The sequence below is a fragment of the Oncorhynchus nerka genome, unplaced genomic scaffold (genome assembly GCF_034236695.1).
Source record: "Oncorhynchus nerka isolate Pitt River unplaced genomic scaffold, Oner_Uvic_2.0 unplaced_scaffold_676, whole genome shotgun sequence".
Lineage (NCBI taxonomy): Eukaryota > Metazoa > Chordata > Actinopteri > Salmoniformes > Salmonidae > Oncorhynchus > Oncorhynchus nerka.
The window spans coordinates 187,659-206,914 of NW_027040478.1; the positions used below are offsets into that span (position 1 = coordinate 187,659).

General features: G+C 41.2%; 2 protein-coding genes across 2 annotated transcripts in view; one reads left to right on the forward strand and one right to left on the reverse strand.

Annotated features, from left to right (window-relative positions):
* The window catches only part of LOC135571232 (sodium/mannose cotransporter SLC5A10-like), a 101,024-nt gene that overhangs the window by 49,886 nt on the left and 31,882 nt on the right, over positions 1–19,256 (forward strand). The gene's annotated exons all lie outside the window — the stretch shown is intronic.
* LOC135571231 (protein FAM83G-like) overlaps positions 1–19,256 on the reverse strand; it is a 57,447-nt gene that overhangs the window by 15,743 nt on the left and 22,448 nt on the right. The window contains 4 exon segments of the mRNA XM_065017015.1: positions 14,300–15,433; positions 17,433–17,497; positions 17,500–17,924; positions 18,256–18,380. Of these exon segments, the coding sequence (XP_064873087.1) occupies positions 14,300–15,433; positions 17,433–17,497; positions 17,500–17,924; positions 18,256–18,380 (1,749 nt within the window).

Here is a 19,256-nt window from a genome sequence, read left to right on the forward strand (position 1 = left end):
AACTAGGCAAAACAGTGCTCCTCTGTCTCAGTATGTGTATCTCTTTATTTAACTAGGCAAAACAGTGCTCCTCAGTCTCAGTATGTGTATCTCTTTATTTAACTAGGCAAAACAGTGCTCCTCAGTCTCAGTATGTGTATCTCTTTATTTAAATAGGCAAAACAGTGCTCCTCTGTCTCAGTATGTGTATCTCTTTATTTAACTAGGCAAAACAGTGCTCCTCTGTCTCAGTATGTGTATCTCTTTATTTAACTAGGCAAAACAGTGCTCCTCTGTCTCAGTATGTGTATCTCTTTATTTAACTAGGCAAAACAGTGCTCCCCTGTCTCAGTATCTCTTTATTTAACTAGGCAAAACAGTGCTCCTCTGTCTCAGTATGTGTATCTCTTTATTTAACTAGGCAAAACAGTGCTCCTCTGTCTCAGTATCTCTTTATTTAACTAGGCAAAACAGTGCTCCTGTCTCAGTATGTATATCTCTTTATTTAACTAGGCAAAACAGTGCTCCTCTGTCTCAGTATGTGTATCTCTTTATTTAACTAGGCAAAACAGTGCTCCTCTGTCTCAGTATCTCTTTATTTAACTAGGCAAAACAGTGCTCCTCAGTCTCAGTATCTCTTTATTTAACTAGGCAAAACAGTGCTCCTCTGTCTCAGTATCTCTTTATTTAACTAGGCAAAACAGTGCTCCTCTGTCTCTGTATCTCTTTATTTAAATAGGCAAAACAGTGCTCCTGTCTCAGTATCTCTTTATTTAACTAGGCAAAACAGTGCTCCTGTCTCAGTATCTCTTTATTTAACTAGGCAAAACAGTGCTCCTGTCTCAGTATCTCTTTATTTAACTAGGCAAAACAGTGCTCCTCAGTCTCAGTATGTATATCTCTTTATTTAACTAGGCAAAACAGTGCTCCTCAGTCTCAGTATGTATATCTCTTTATTTAACTAGGCAAAACAGTGCTCTTCTGTCTCAGTATCTCTTTATTTAACTAGGCAAAACAGTGCTCCTCTGTCTCAGTATCTCTTTATTTAACTAGGCAAAACAGTGCTCCTCTGTCTCTGTCTCAGTATCTCTTTATTTAACTAGGCAAAACAGTGCTCCTCTGTCTCAGTATCTCTTTATTTAACTAGGCAAAACAGTGCTCCTCTGTCTCAGTATGTGTATCTCTTTATTTAACTAGGCAAAACAGTGCTCCTCTGTCTCAGTATGTGTATCTCTTTATTTAACTAGGCAAAACAGTGCTCCTCTGTCTCAGTATGTATATCTCTTTATTTAACTAGGCAAAACAGTGCTCCTCTGTCTCAGTATGTATATCTCTTTATTTAACTAGGCAAAACAGTGCTCCTCTGTCTCAGTATCTCTTTATTTAACTAGGCAAAACAGTGCTCCTCTGTCTCAGTATGTGTATCTCTTTATTTAACTAGGCAAAACAGTGCTCCTCTGTCTCAGTATGTGTATCTCTTTATTTAACTAGGCAAAACAGTGCTCCTCTGTCTCAGTATGTGTATCTCTTTATTTAACTAGGCAAAACAGTGCTCCTGTCTCAGTATCTCTTTATTTAACTAGGCAAAACAGTGCTCCTCTGTCTCAGTATCTCTTTATTTAACTAGGCAAAACAGTGCTCCTCTGTCTCAGTATGTCTTTATTTAACTAGGCAAAACAGTGCTCCTCAGTCTCAGTATGTGTATCTCTTTATTTAACTAGGCAAAACAGTGCTCCTCTGTCTCAGTATGTATATCTCTTTATTTAACTAGGCAAAACAGTGCTCCTCTGTCTCAGTATGTATATCTCTTTATTTAACTAGGCAAAACAGTGCTCCTCAGTCTCAGTATGTGTATCTCTTTATTTAACTAGGCAAAACAGTGCTCCTCTGTCTCAGTATGTATATCTCTTTATTTAACTAGGCAAAACAGTGCTCCTCTGTCTCAGTATGTATATCTCTTTATTTAACTAGGCAAAACAGTGCTCTTCTGTCTCAGTATCTCTTTATTTAACTAGGCAAAACAGTGCTCCTCTGTCTCAGTATCTCTTTATTTAACTAGGCAAAACAGTGCTCCTCTGTCTCAGTATCTCTTTATTTAACTAGGCAAAACAGTGCTCCTCTGTCTCAGTATCTCTTTATTTAACTAGGCAAAACAGTGCTCCTCTGTCTCAGTATCTCTTTATTTAACTAGGCAAAACAGTGCTCCTCTGTCTCAGTATGTATATCTCTTTATTTAACTAGGCAAAACAGTGCTCCTCAGTCTCAGTATGTGTATCTCTTTATTTAACTAGGCAAAACAGTGCTCCTCTGTCTCAGTATCTCTTTATTTAACTAGGCAAAACAGTGCTCCTCTGTCTCAGTATGTGTTTTTAACTCTTTGTCTCAGTATCTTTTTATTTAACTAGGCAAAACAGTGCTCCTCTGTCTCAGTATCTCTTTATTTAACTAGGCAAAACAGTGCTCCTCTGTCTCAGTATGTATATCTCTTTATTTAACTAGGCAAACAGTGCTCTCTCTGTCTCAGTATGTATATCTCTTTATTTAACTAGGCAAAACAGTGCTCCTCTGTCTCAGTATGTGTATCTCTTTATTTAACTAGGCAAAACAGTGCTCCTCTGTCTCAGTATGTATATATCTTTTATTTAACTAGGCAAAACAGTGCTCTTCTGTCTCAGTATCTCTTTATTTAACTAGGCAAAACAGTGCTCCTCTGTCTCAGTATCTCTTTATTTAACTAGGCAAAACAGTGCTCCTCTGTCTCAGTATGTGTATCTCTTTATTTAACTAGGCAAAACAGTGCTCCTCTGTCTCAGTATCTCTTTATTTAACTAGGCAAAACAGTGCTCCTCTGTCTCAGTATGTGTATCTCTTTATTTAACTAGGCAAAACAGTGCTCCTCTGTCTCAGTATCTCTTTATTTAACTAGGCAAAACAGTGCTCCTCTGTCTCAGTATCTCTTTATTTAACTAGGCAAAACAGTGCTCCTCTGTCTCAGTATCTCTTTATTTAACTAGGCAAAACAGTGCTCCTCTGTCTCAGTATCTCTTTATTTAACTAGGCAAAACAGTGCTCCTCTGTCTATCTCTTTAGGCAAAACAGTGCTCCTCTGTCTCAGGATCTCTTTATTTAACTAGGCAAAACAGTGCTCCTGTCTCAGTATGTGTATCTCTTTATTTAACTAGGCAAAAAGCATTCTTTATTTAACTAGGCAAAACAGTGCTCCTCTGTCTGTCTCTTTATTTAACTAGTGCTCCTATCTCTTTATTTAACTAGGCAAAACAGTGCTCCTCTGTCTCAGTATCTCTTTATTTAACTAGGCAAAACAGTGCTCCTCTGTCTCAGTATCTCTTTATTTAACTAGGCAAAACAGTGCTCCTCTGTCTCAGTATGTGTATCTCTTTATTTAACTAGGCAAAACAGTGCTCCTCTGTCTCAGTATGTGTATCTCTTTATTTAACTAGGCAAAACAGTGCTCCTCTGTCTCAGTATCTCTTTATTTAACTAGGCAAAACAGTGCTCCTCTGTCTCAGTATGTCTTTATATCTCTTTATTTAACTAGGCAAAACAGTGCTCCTCTGTCTCAGTATCTCTTTATTTAACTAGGCAAAACAGTGCTCCTCAGTCTCAGTATGTATATCTCTTTATTTAACTAGGCAAAACAGTGCTCCTCTGTCTCAGTATCTCTTTATTTAACTAGGCAAAACAGTGCTCCTCTGTCTCAGTATCTCTTTATTTAACTAGGCAAAACAGTGCTCCTCTGTCTCAGTATGTATATCTCTTTATTTAACTAGGCAAAACAGTGCTCCTCTGTCTCAGTATCTCTTTATTTAACTAGGCAAAACAGTGCTCCTCTGTCTCAGTATGTGTATCTCTTTATTTAACTAGGCAAAACAGTGCTCCTCTGTCTCAGTATCTCTTTATTTAACTAGGCAAAACAGTGCTCCTCTGTCTCAGTATGTATATCTCTTTATTTAACTAGGCAAAACAGTGCTCCTCTGTCTCAGTATGTGTATCTCTTTATTTAACTAGGCAAAACAGTGCTCCTCTGTCTCAGTATGTGTATCTCTTTATTTAACTAGGCAAAACAGTGCTCCTCAGTCTCAGTATCTCTTTATTTAACTAGGCAAAACAGTGCTCCTCTGTCTCAGTATCTCTTTATTTAACTAGGCAAAACAGTGCTCCTCTGTCTCAGTATGTGTATCTCTTTATTTAACTAGGCAAAACAGTGCTCCTCTGTCTCAGTATGTGTATCTCTTTATTTAACTAGGCAAAACAGTGCTCCTCTGTCTCAGTATCTCTTTATTTAACTAGGCAAAACAGTGCTCCTCTGTCTCAGTGTATCTCTTTATTTAACTAGGCAAAACAGTGCTCCTCTGTCTCAGTATCTCTTTATTTAACTAGGCAAAACAGTGCTCCTCTGTCTCAGTATGTGTATCTCTTTATTTAACTAGGCAAAACAGTGCTCCTCTGTCTCAGTATCTCTTTATTTAACTAGGCAAAACAGTGCTCCTCTGTCTCAGTATCTCTTTATTTAACTAGGCAAAACAGTGCTCCTCAGTCTCAGTATGTATATCTCTTTATTTAACTAGGCAAAACAGTGCTCCTCTGTCTCAGTATCTCTTTATTTAACTAGGCAAAACAGTGCTCCTCTGTCTCAGTATCTCTTTATTTAACTAGGCAAAACAGTGCTCCTCAGTCTCAGTATGTGTATCTCTTTATTTAACTAGGCAAAACAGTGCTCCTCTGTCTCAGTATGTATATCTCTTTATTTAACTAGGCAAAACAGTGCTCCTCAGTCTCAGTATGTGTATCTCTTTATTTAACTAGGCAAAACAGTGCTCCTCTGTCTCAGTATCTCTTTATTTAACTAGGCAAAACAGTGCTCCTCAGTCTCAGTATGTGTATCTCTTTATTTAACTAGGCAAAACAGTGCTCCTCTGTCTCAGTATGTGTATCTCTTTATTTAACTAGGCAAAACAGTGCTCCTCTGTCTCAGTATCTCTTTATTTAACTAGGTAAAACAGTGCTCCTCTGTCTCAGTATCTCTTTATTTAACTAGGCAAAACAGTGCTCCTCTGTCTCAGTATCTCTTTATTTAACTAGGCAAAACAGTGCTCCTCTGTCTCAGTATCTCTTTATTTAACTAGGCAAAACAGTGCTCCTCTGTCTCAGTATGTGTATCTCTTTATTTAACTAGGCAAAACAGTGCTCCTCTGTCTCAGTATGTATATCTCTTTATTTAACTAGGTAAAACAGTGCTCCTCTGTCTCAGTATCTCTTTATTTAACTGCTCCTTTCTCATTTAACTAGGCAAAACAGTGCTCCTCTGTCTCAGTATCTCTTTATTTAACTAGGCAAAACAGTGCTCCTCTGTCTCAGTATGTATCTCTTTATTTAACTAGGCAAAACAGTGCTCCTCAGTCTCAGTATCTCTTTATTTAACTAGGCAAAACAGTGCTCCTCTGTCTCAGTATCTCTTTATTTAACTAGGCAAAACAGTGCTCCTCTGTCTCAGTATGTGTATCTCTTTATTTAACTAGGCAAAACAGTGCTCCTCAGTCTCAGTATGTGTATCTCTTTATTTAACTAGGCAAAACAGTGCTCCTCAGTCTCAGTATGTGTATCTCTTTATTTAACTAGGCAAAACAGTGCTCCTCAGTCTCAGTATGTGTATCTCTTTATTTAACTAGGCAAAACAGTGCTCCTCAGTCTCAGTATGTGTATCTCTTTATTTAACTAGGCAAAACAGTGCTCCTCTGTCTCAGTATGTGTATCTCTTTATTTAACTAGGCAAAACAGTGCTCCTCTGTCTCAGTATCTCTTTATTTAACTAGGCAAAACAGTGCTCCTCAGTCTCGGTATCTCTTTATTTAACTAGGCAAAACAGTGCTCCTCTGTCTCAGTATGTGTATCTCTTTATTTAACTAGGCAAAACAGTGCTCCTCTGTCTCAGTATGTATATCTCTTTATTTAACTAGGTAAAACAGTGCTCCTCTGTCTCAGTATGTATATCTCTTTATTTAACTAGGCAAAACAGTGCTCCTCTGTCTCAGTATGTGTATCTCTTTATTTAACTAGGCAAAACAGTGCTCCTCAGTCTCAGTATCTCTTTATTTAACTAGGCAAAACAGTGCTCCTCTGTCTCAGTATCTCTTTATTTAACTAGGCAAAACAGTGCTCCTCAGTCTCAGTATCTCTTTATTTAACTAGGCAAAACAGTGCTCCTCTGTCTCAGTATGTGTATCTCTTTATTTAACTAGGCAAAACAGTGCTCCTGTCTCAGTATCTTTATTTAACTAGGCAAAACAGTGCTCCTCTGTCTCAGTATCTCTTTATTTAACTAGGCAAAACAGTGCTCCTCTGTCTCAGTATGTATATCTCTTTATTTAACTAGGTAAAACAGTGCTCCTCTGTCTCAGTATGTGTATCTCTTTATTTAACTAGGCAAAACAGTGCTCCTCAGTCTCAGTATCTCTTTATTTAACTAGGCAAAACAGTGCTCCTCAGTCTCAGTATCTCTTTATTTAACTAGGCAAAACAGTGCTCCTCTGTCTCAGTATCTCTTTATTTAACTAGGCAAAACAGTGCTCCTCTGTCTCAGTCTCAGTATCTCTTTATTTAACTAGGCAAAACAGTGCTCCTCAGTCTCAGTATCTCTTTATTTAACTAGGCAAAACAGTGCTCCTCTGTCTCAGTATCTCTTTATTTAACTAGGCAAAACAGTGCTCCTCAGTCTCAGTATGTGTATCTCTTTATTTAACTAGGCAAAACAGTGCTCCTCTGTCTCAGTATGTGTATCTCTTTATTTAACTAGGCAAAACAGTGCTCCTGTCTCAGTATCTTTATTTAACTAGGCAAAACAGTGCTCCTCTGTCTCAGTATCTCTTTATTTAACTAGGCAAAACAGTGCTCCTCAGTCTCAGTATGTGTATCTCTTTATTTAACTAGGCAAAACAGTGCTCCTCAGTCTCAGTATCTCTTTATTTAACTAGGCAAAACAGTGCTCCTCTGTCTCAGTATCTCTTTATTTAACTAGGCAAAACAGTGCTCCTCTGTCTCAGTATGTGTATCTCTTTATTTAACTAGGCAAAACAGTGCTCCTCAGTCTCAGTATCTCTTTATTTAACTAGGCAAAACAGTGCTCCTCTGTCTCAGTATCTCTTTATTTAACTAGGCAAAACAGTGCTCCTCTGTCTCAGTATGTTTATCTCTTTATTTAACTAGGCAAAACAGTGCTCCTCTGTCTCAGTATCTCTTTATTTAACTAGGCAAAACAGTGCTCCTCTGTCTCAGTATCTCTTTATTTAACTAGTGCAATCTCTTTATTTAACTAGTGCTCTCAGTATGTATATCTCTTTATTTAACTAGTCTCAGTATGTGTATCTCTTTATTTAACTAGGCAAAACAGTGCTCCTCAGTCTCAGTATGTGTATCTCTTTATTTAACTAGGCACAGAGTGAACACATGGACATTGATCTGCTGGTATTAGTCGTGCAAACACATTTATTTTTATTGTGACACGGAGTCAGTGAGATTTGAACCTATGATCTCTATTCCTAGAATTAGTCCACTGGGCCACCAGGATGGAGCCAACATGCCATGTTTGTTTATGCATACAAAGCTGTTCATTTCAGTCTATTCAAACAGACCACATTTCAAAGGAAACGAGAACTATGAACATCAGGTGTAGCCAGTTAGTGGGCTTGGCAACACACCTGAACACACTTAACTAGAGGATAGAGAGAGTTTTGTTAATGCTGAGAACGGAATGTAGATGTCTTGAAATAACTTTCTTAGAACATTTTCTGAACGTTAAGTTTTCTTAATTGTTCTGGGAACATGACTAAATAGAACCATGAGAAAACCTGCAGAAAACATGCTGAAGGACTGAAATGACCACTGAAGAACGTTGCTTCTTAACATTCTCTGAACGTTCTGGGAACATGACTAAATAGAACCATGAGAAAACCTGCAGAAAAAGTGATGCTGATGGACTGAAATTACCACTGAAGAACGTTGCTTCTGAACGTTCTGGGAACATGACTAAATAGAACCATGAGAAAACCTGCAGAAAAAGTGATGCTGAAGGACTGAAATTACCACTGAAGAACGTTGCTTCTTAACATTCTCTGAACGTTCTGGGAACATGACTAAATAGAACAACTCTTCACTAACCAGACATATCAACTCTTCATTAACCAGACATATCACCTCTTCATTAACCAGACATATCACCTCTTCATTAACCAGACATATCACCTCTTCATTAACCAGACATATCACCTCTTCATTAACCAGACATATCACCTCTTCATTAACCAGACATATCACCTCTTCATTAACCAGACATATCACCTCTTCATTAACCAGACATATCACCTCTTCATTAACCAGACATATCAACTCTTCACTAACCAGACATATCAACTCTTCACTAACCAGACATATCACCTCTTCATTAACCAGACATATCACCTCTTCATTAACCAGACATATCACCTCTTCATTAACCAGACATATCACCTCTTCATTAACCAGACATATCACCTCTTCATTAACCAGACATATCACCTCTTCATTAACCAGACATATCACCTCTTAACATTAACCAGACATATCAACTCTTCAACTAACCAGACATATCAACTCTTCATTAACCAGACATATCACCTCTTCATTAACCAGACATATCAACTCTACATTAACCAGACATATCACCTCTACATTAACCAGACATATCACCTCTACATTAACCAGACATATCAACTCTACATTAACCAGACATATCAACTCTACATTAACCAGACATATCAACTCTACATTAACCAGACATATCACCTCTTCATTAACCAGACATATCACTCTTCATTAACCAGACATATCAACTAACAGACATATCACCTCTTCATTAACCAGACATATCAACTCTTCATCTTCATATCAACTAACCAGACATATCAACTCTACATTAACCAGACATATCAACTCTACATTAACCAGACATATCACTCTTCATTAACCAGACATATCAACTCTTTAACCAGACATATCAACTCTAATTAACCAGACATATCACCTCTTCACTAACCAGACATATCAACTCTACATTAACCAGACATATCAACTCTTCACTAACCAGACATATCACCTCTTCATTAACCAGACATATCAACTCTACATTAACCAGACATATCACCTCTTCACTAACCAGACATATCACCTCCTCATTAACCAGACATATCAACTCTCTATCAACTAATTAACCAGACATATCAACTCTTCATTAACCAGACATATCACCTCTTCACTAACCAGACATATCAACTCTTCATTAACCAGACATATCAACTCTTCATTAACCAGACATATCAACTCTTCACTAACCAGACATATCAACTCTTCACTAACCAGACATATCACCTCTTCACTAACCAGACATATCAACTCTACATTAACCAGACATATCAACTCTACATTAACCAGACATATCAACTCTTCACTAACCAGACATATCAACTCTTCATTAACCAGACATATCAACTCTACATTAACCAGACATATCAACTCTTCATTAACCAGACATATCAACTCTTCATTAACCAGACATATCACCTCTTCATTAACCAGACATATCAACTCTTCACTAACCAGACATATCACCTCTTCATTAACCAGACATATCAACTCTTCATTAACCAGACATATCAACTCTACATTAACCAGACATATCAACTCTACATTAACCAGACATATCACCCCTTCATTAACCAGACATATCAACTCTCTGGCTGCATTAACCAGACATATCAACTCTTCATTAACCAGACATATCACCCCTTCATTAACCAGACATATCAACTCTACATTAACCAGACATATCAACTCTCTGGCTGCATTAACCAGACATATCACCTCTTCACTAACCAGACATATCAACTCTCTGGCTGCATTAACCAGACATATCAACTCTTCATTAACCAGACATATCACCTCTTCATTAACCAGACATATCACCCCTTCATTAACCAGACATATCAACTCTCTGGCTGCATTAACCAGACATATCAACTCTACATTAACCAGACATATCAACTCTTCATTAACCAGACATATCACCTCTTCACTAACCAGACATATCAACTCTACATTAACCAGACATATCAACTCTTCACTAACCAGACATATCAACTCTTCACTAACCAGACATATCAACTCTTCACTAACCAGACATATCAACTCTACATTAACCAGACATATCAACTCTACATTAACCAGACATATCAACTCTACATTAACCAGACATATCAACTCTACATTAACCAGACATATCAACTCTACATTAACCAGACATATCAACTCTTCATTAACCAGACATATCAACTCTTCATTAACCAGACATATCACCTCTTCACTAACCAGACATATCAACTCTCCAGACATATCACCTCTTCACTAACCAGACATATCAACTCTTCATTAACCAGACATATCACCTCTTCATTAACCAGACATATCAACTCTACATTAACCAGACATATCAACTCTACATTAACCAGACATATCACCTCTTCATTAACCAGACATATCACCCCTTCATTAACCAGACATATCAACTCTACATTAACCAGACATATCACCTCTTCACTAACCAGACATATCAACTCTTCATTAACCAGACATATCAACTCTCTGGCTGCATTAACCAGACATATCAACTCTACACTAACCAGACATATCACCTCTTCATTAACCAGACATATCACCTCTTCATTAACCAGACATATCAACTCTACATTAACCCGACATATCAACTCTTCACTAACCAGACATATCAACTCTACACTAACCAGACATATCACCTCTTCACTAACCAGACATATCAACTCTTCACTAACCAGACATATCAACTCTTCACTAACCAGACATATCAACTCTTCACTAACCAGACATATCAACTCTCTGGCTGCATTAACCAGACATATCAACTCTACATTAACCAGACATATCAACTCTTCACTAACCAGACATATCAACTCTCTGGCTGCATTAACCAGACATATCACCCCTTCATTAACCAGACATATCACCCCTTCATTAACCAGACATATCAACTCTCTGGCTGCATTAACCAGACATATCACCCCTTCATTAACCAGACATATCAACTCTACATTAACCAGACATATCACCTCTTCATTAACCAGACATATCACCCCTTCATTAACCAGACATATCAACTCTTCATTAACCAGACATATCAACTCTACATTAACCAGACATATCAACTCTACATTAACCAGACATATCAACTCTACATTAACCAGACATATCACCTCTCTGGCTGCATTAACCAGACATATCAACTCTTCATTAACCAGACATATCACCTCTTCATTAACCAGACATATCACCCCTTCATTAACCAGACATATCACCTCTTCATTAACCAGACATATCACCTCTTCACTAACCAGACATATCAACTCTCTGGCTGCATTAACCAGACATATCAACTCTTCATTAACCAGACATATCACCCCTTCATTAACCAGACATATCACCTCTTCATTAACCAGACATATCAACTCTCTGGCTGCATTAACCAGACATATCAACTCTACACTAACCAGACATATCACCCCTTCATTAACCAGACATATCACCTCTTCATTAACCAGACATATCAACTCTACATTAACCAGACATATCACCTCTTCATTAACCAGACATATCAACTCTTCATTAACCAGACATATCAACTCTCTGGCTGCATTAACCAGACATATCAACTCTTCACTAACCAGACATATCACCTCTTCACTAACCAGACATATCAACTCTTCACTAACCAGACATATCACCTCTTCACTAACCAGACATATCAACTCTTCACTAACCAGACATATCAACTCTCTGGCTGCATTAACCAGACATATCAACTCTCTGGCTGCATTAACCAGACATATCACCTCTTCACTAACCAGACATATCAACTCTTCATTAACCAGACATATCAACTCTTCATTAACCAGACATATCAACTCTACATTAACCAGACATATCACCTCTCCAGACATATCAACTCTCCAGACATATCAACTCTCCAGACATATCAACTCTCCAGACATATCAACTCTCCAGACATATCAACTCTACATTAACCAGACATATCAACTCTACATTAACCAGACATATCAACTCTTCACTAACCAGACATATCAACTCTTCACTAACCAGACATATCACCTCTCCAGACATATCACCTCTCCAGACATATCACCTCTCCAGACATATCACCTCTCCAGACATATCACCTCTCCAGACATATCACCTCTCCAGACATATCAACTCTTCATTAACCAGACATATCACCTCTTCATTAACCAGACATATCAACTCTCTGGCTGCATTAACCAGACATATCAACTCTACATTAACCAGACATATCAACTCTTCATTAACCAGACATATCACCTCTTCATTAACCAGACATATCAACTCTTCATTAACCAGACATATCAACTCTTCACTAACCAGACATATCAACTCTACACTAACCAGACATATCAACTCTTCATTAACCAGACATATCAACTCTGCATTAACCAGACATATCAACTCTTCACTAACCAGACATATCAACTCTTCACTAACCAGACTCTTCATTAACCAGACATATCACCTCTTCATTAACCAGACATATCAACTCTTCATTAACCAGACATATCAACTCTTCATTAACCAGACATATCACCTCTTCATTAACCAGACATATCACCTCTTCATTAACCAGACATATCAACTCTTCATTAACCAGACATATCACCTCTTCATTAACCAGACATATCACCTCTTCATTAACCAGACATATCACCTCTTCATTAACCAGACATATCAACTCTTCACTAACCAGACATATCAACTCTCTGGCTGCATTAACCAGACATATCACCTCTTCACTAACCAGACATATCAACTCTTCACTAACCAGACTCTTCATTAACCAGACATATCACCTCTTCATTAACCAGACATATCACCTCTTCATTAACCAGACATATCACCTCTTCATTAACCAGACATATCACCTCTTCATTAACCAGACATATCACCTCTTCATTAACCAGACATATCACCTCTTCATTAACCAGACATATCACCTCTTCATTAACCAGACATATCACCTCTACATTAACCAGACATATCACCTCTTCATTAACCAGACATATCACCTCTACATTAACCAGACATATCAACTCTTCACTAACCAGACATATCAACTCTTCACTAACCAGACATATCAACTCTCTGGCTGCATTAACCAGACATATCACCTCTCTGGCTGCATTAACCAGACATATCACCTCTTCACTAACCAGACATATCAACTCTACACTAACCAGACATATCAACTCTTCACTAACCAGACATATCACCTCTTCACTAACCAGACATATCAACTCTACACTAACCAGACATATCAACTCTACATTAACCAGACATATCAACTCTTCACTAACCAGACATATCAACTCTACACTAACCAGACATATCAACTCTTCACTAACCAGACATATCAACTCTACATTAACCAGACATATCACCTCTACATTAACCAGACATATCACCCCTTCATTAACCAGACATATCAACTCTACATTAACCAGACATATCACCTCTTCACTAACCAGACATATCAACTCTCCATTAACCAGACATATCAACTCTACATTAACCAGACATATCACCTCTACATTAACCAGACATATCAACTCTCTGGCTGCATTAACCAGACATATCACCTCTTCATTAACCAGACATATCAACTCTTCACTAACCAGACATATCAACTCTCTGGCTGCATTAACCAGACATATCAACTCTACATTAACCAGACATATCACCTCTACACTAACCAGACATATCAACTCTTCATTAACCAGACATATCAACTCTTCACTAACCAGACATATCAACTCTTCATTAACCAGACATATCAACTCTTCACTAACCAGACATATCAACTCTTCATTAACCAGACATATCACCTCTACACTAACCAGACATATCAACTCTTCATTAACCAGACATATCAACTCTACATTAACCAGACATATCAACTCTTCATTAACCAGACATATCAACTCTCTGGCTGCATTAACCAGACATATCAACTCTACATTAACCAGACATATCACCTCTCCATTAACAGAACATAAAGTGCATTCCGAAAGTATTCAGACCCCTTTCCCTTTTTCATATTTTGTTACGTTACAGTCTTATTCTAAAATTGATTGAATAATTTCCTAAATAGTCTCACCTGTCCGATGTGTCTGTGTGGCTGAGGGCGTGTCTGTTGGCCCCTTCGGTCCTGTGATTGGCTCATTAGAACTCCCCTGTCGTCTGATTGGCTGTGAGGCCGAAGGTCCAGCATGCTCTGGGAGAACCTCGCCATCACATTGACTCCATTTCCATGACGATGACCCTCGCCAACCCGGCCCAACTCTGCTGTTAACCCATTGGCCACCGGCGAGGATTCTGTGGGGTCTGATTCGCTGCACTCGTAGTATAAGTCGTCAGACGACGTGTTATTGGCTGTCTGGTCACATAGCGCCGTGGTGCTGCCATTATCGTCACGACTACTGCTGCCCCGCCTCCCCTCTAGTCCCTCCTCCAGCCACTCCTCCTCCTCTAGCCACTCCTCCTCCTCCTCCTCGTCTCTCTGCCCATGGCGGGACTTGGTATCCATCAGTGTTTCAGATTGGCTGATGGAGGCAGGCGGTGTCCCTGATTGGCTTTCAGTCCTGGGGACCAGGTTGACCTGTGGTTGGCCAGACTGGTGAGAATGGGCAGGGCTAATGAGGAGCTGCAGGGTGCGAGGTTTAGGGACTGGAGGGGCGGAGGGGTTTATGTCAGGTGTATCAGGGTTCTGTGTATCAGGGTTCTGTGTATCAGGGGTATCAGGGTTCTGTGTATCAGGCGTATCAGGGTTCTGTGTATCAGGGTTCTGTGTATCAGGCGTATCAGGGTTCTGTGTATCAGGGTTCTGTGTATCAGGGTTCTGTGTATCAGGGTTCTGTGTATCAGGCGTATCAGGGATCTGTGTATCAGGCGTATCAGGGATCTGTGTATCAGGCGTATCAGGGATCTGTGTATCAGGCGTATCAGGGTTCTGTGTATCAGGCGTATCAGGGTTCTGTGTATCAGGCGTATCAGGGTTCTGTGTATCAGGCGTATCAGGGTTCTGTGTATCAGGGTTCTGTGTATCAGGCATATCAGGGTTCTGTGTATCAGGGATCTGTGTATCAGGGTTCTGTGTATCAGGCGTGTGTTTGTCGTGCTGTGTATTCCGTAGAGTAGCAGTCTCAGGTAGGGGTTTCTCAGGCAGGCTGAAGGGAGAGCTGAACCTGATGGCCTGGCTGGTCTCAAACTGTTGACTTCTCTGGAGGTGGACCTGTTAATAGTCAGAAACATTATCAGTCAGGTCCTACACATGTTACATGTGTTAGAGAAAGGGTGAGGAGAGAGGGTTAGGGTGAGGAGAAAGGGTTAGGGTGAGGGTTAGGGTGAGGAGAAAGGGTGAGGGTGAGGAGAAAGGGTTAGGGTGAGGAGAAAGGGTTAGGGTGAGGAGAGAGGGTTAGGGTGAGGAGAGAGGGTTAGGGTGAGGAGAGAGGGTTAGGGTGAGGAGAGAGGGTTAGGGTGAGGAGAGAGGGTTAGGGTGAGGAGAGAGGGTTAGGGTGAGGAGAGAGGGTTAGGGTGAGGAGAGAGGGTTAGGAGAGGAGAGAGGGTTAGGAGAGGAGAAAGGGTTAGGAGAGGAGAAAGGGTTAGGTGAGGAGAAAGGGTTAGGTGAGGAGAAAGGGTTAGGGGAGGAGAAAGGGTTAGGGGAGGAGAAAGGGTTAGGGGAGGAGAAAGGGTTAGGGTGAGGAGAAAGGGTTAGGGTGAGGAGAGAGGGTTAGGGTGAGGAGAGAGGGTTAGGTGAGGAGAAAGGGTTTAGGAGAGGAGAAAGGGTTAGGGTGAGGAGAGAGGGTTAGGGTGAGGAGAAAGGGTTAGGAGAGGAGAGAGGGTTAGGAGAGGAGAGAGGGTTAGGGGTGAGGAGAAAGGGTTAGGGTGAGGAGAGAGGGTTAGGAGAGGAGAGAGGGTGAGGAGAAAGGGTTAGGGTGAGGAGAGAGGGTGAGGAGAGGAGAGAGGGTGAGGGAGGAGGGAGAAAGGGTTAGGAGAGGAGAAAGGGTTAGGAGAGGAGAAAGGGTTAGGAGAGGAGAAAGGGTTAGGTGAGGGGAAAGGGTTAGGGTGAGGGAAAGGGTTAGGGTGAGGGGAAAGGGTTAGGAGAGGAGAAAGGGGTTAGGGTGAGGGGAAAGGGTTAGGAGAAAGGGTTAGGGTGAGGAGAGAGGGTTAGGGTGAGGAGAGAGGGTTAGGAGAGGATAGAGGGTTAGGGTGAGGAGAAAGGGTTAGGGTGAGGAGAGAGAGGGTTAGGGTGAGGAGAAAGGGTTAGGAGAGGATAGAGGGTTAGGGTGAGGAGAAAGGGTTAGGGTGAGGAGAGAGGGTTAGGGTGAGGAGAAAGGGTTAGGAGAGGAGAAAGGGTTAGGGTGAGGAGAAAGGGTTAGGAGAGGAGAAAGGGTTAGGGTGAGGAGAAAGGGTTAGGGTGAGGAGAGAGGGTTAGGGTGAGGAGAAAGGGTTAGGAGAGGATAGAGGGTTAGGGTGAGGAGAAAGGGTTAGGGTGAGGAGAGAGGGTTAGGGTGAGGGGTTAGGTGAGGAGAGGAGAAAGGGGTTAGGAGAGAGGGTTAGGAGAGAGGGTTAGGAGAGAGGGTTAGGGGGAGGAGAGAGGGTTAGGAGAGAGGGTTAGGGGGAGGAGAGAGGGTTAGGGTGAGGAGAGAGGGTTAGGGTGAGGGTTAGGTGAGGAGAGAGGGTTAGGGTGAGGAGAAAGGGTTAGGGTGAGGAGAAAGGGTTAGGGTGAGGAGAAAGGGTTAGGGTGAGGAGAAAGGGTTAGGGTGAGGAGAAAGGGTTAGGGTGAGGAGAGAGGGTTAGGGTGAGGGTTAGGTGAGGAGAGAGGGTTAGGAGAGAGGGTTAGGGTGAGGAGAAAGGGTTAGGGTGAGGAGAAAGGGTTAGGGTGAGGAGAAAGGGTTAGGAGAGGAGAAAGGGTTAGGGTGAGGAGAGAGGGTTAGGGTAAGGAGAAAGGGTTAGGGTGAGGAGAGAGGGTTAGGGGGAGGAGAGAGGGTTAGGGGGAGGAGAGAGGGTTAGGGTGAGGAGAGAGGGTTAGGGTGAGGAGAAAGGGTTAGGGTGAGGAGAGAGGGTTAGGGTGAGGAGAGAGGGTTAGGGTGAGGAGAAAGGGTTAGGGTGAGGAGAAAGGGTTAGGGTGAGGAGAGAGGGTTAGGGGAGGAGAGAGGGTTAGGAGAGAGGGTTGGGGGAGGAGAGAGGGTTAGGGAGAGGGGAAAGGGGAACAGTAGAGAGTAACAAACCTGTTGGGGGCGGGACGCGTCTCTCACGTTGATGAAGCCAATCACGTCGAGGGGGTCTGGCTCGGCCAGGTGGGCAGGTATGGGATCAGGTACGCCTTCTCCAGATTGGCTAGTCCTGGGTGGAGGGGCGGGGCCTCCACTGGCTCTCTGGCAGGCTTTAGAACCCGTCCCAGTGGATTTTGGGTAGTGGAGTTCTTGTTGCTAGAGTCGTTAGCAGAGCTAGCTGGGCTAGCATTGTTAGCTTTAGCCTGTGACGTAACTAGGGCGTATTTAGGGTTGATTAGTTTCCTAGCAACGGCTGCGGAGACCGGGGCGGGGGTGGCGATGGGGGTGAGGTCAGGGATAGGCTCCTCCTCCAGCGGAACCTTGGCGAGGGACACACCCCTAGAGGTCATGTAGAGGTCACGGAACTGTTTGTCGAACGTCTCAACTGCCTGACCGCTCAGAACCGTGATCAGGTTCCGGTCCAGACGAGACGCCGACCACGTGAAGCTGAGGAGAGAGAACATACAGGGTCAGGGGTCAGGGTACCTGTATGAACCAGTGACAGCTCTGTCTCTGTCTACCAGCATGTATCTCTGACTGAGAGGGTCAGAGGTCAGGGTACCTGTATGATCCAGCTCTGTCTCTGTCTACCAGCATGTATCTCTGACTGAGAGGGTCAGAGGTCAGGGTACCTGTATGATCCAGCTCTGTCTCTGTCTACCAGCATGTATCTCTGACTGAGAGGGTCAGAGGTCAGGGTACCTGTATGATCCAGTCACAGCTCTGTCTCTGTCTACCAGCATGTATCTCTGACTGAGAGGGTCAGAGGTCAGGGTACCTGTATGATCCAGTCACAGCTCTGTCTCCGTCTACCAGCATGTATCTCTGACTGAGAGAACCTCGGACCTTCTGAGCCGAGCGAGTGTAGAACTCTACTCCTTCACTACATCGCACACGCAGGTTCTAGAGGACAGAGAACACACACATTAATATACACACACACACACACACACATTAATATACACACACACACACACACAATATACACACACACACACCACACACAGTGCAACAAACCTGTTGCAGAACACAGTTAACACCCCTAACCCTAACCCCTAACCCTAACCCCTAACCCTAACCCCTAACCCCTAACCCTAACCCCTAACCCCTAACCCCTAACCCCAACCCCTAACCCCTAACCCCTAACCCTACATGACAAAGTATTACATATTACATACTAACCCCTAACCCTAACCCTAACCCTACATGACAAAGTATTACATATTACATACTAACCCTACATGACAAAGTATTACATATTACATACTAACCCTACATGACAAAGTATTACATATTACATACTAACCCTACATGACAAAGTATTACATATTACATACTAACCCTAACCCTACATGACAAAGTATTACATATTACATACTAACCCCACATGACAAAGTATTACATATTACATACTAACCCCACATGACAAAGTATTACATATTACATACTAACCCCACATGACAAAGTATTACATATTACATACTAACCCCACATGACAAAGTATTACATATTACATACTAACCCCACATGACAAAGTATTACATATTACATACTAACCCTACATGACAAAGTATTACATATTACATACTAACCCTACATGACAAAGTATTACATATTACATACTAACCCTACATGACAAAGTATTACATATTACATACTAACCCTACATGACAAAGTATTACATATTACATACTAACCCTACATGACAAAGTATTACATATTACATACTAACCCTACATGACAAAGTATTACATATTACATACTAACCCTACATGACAA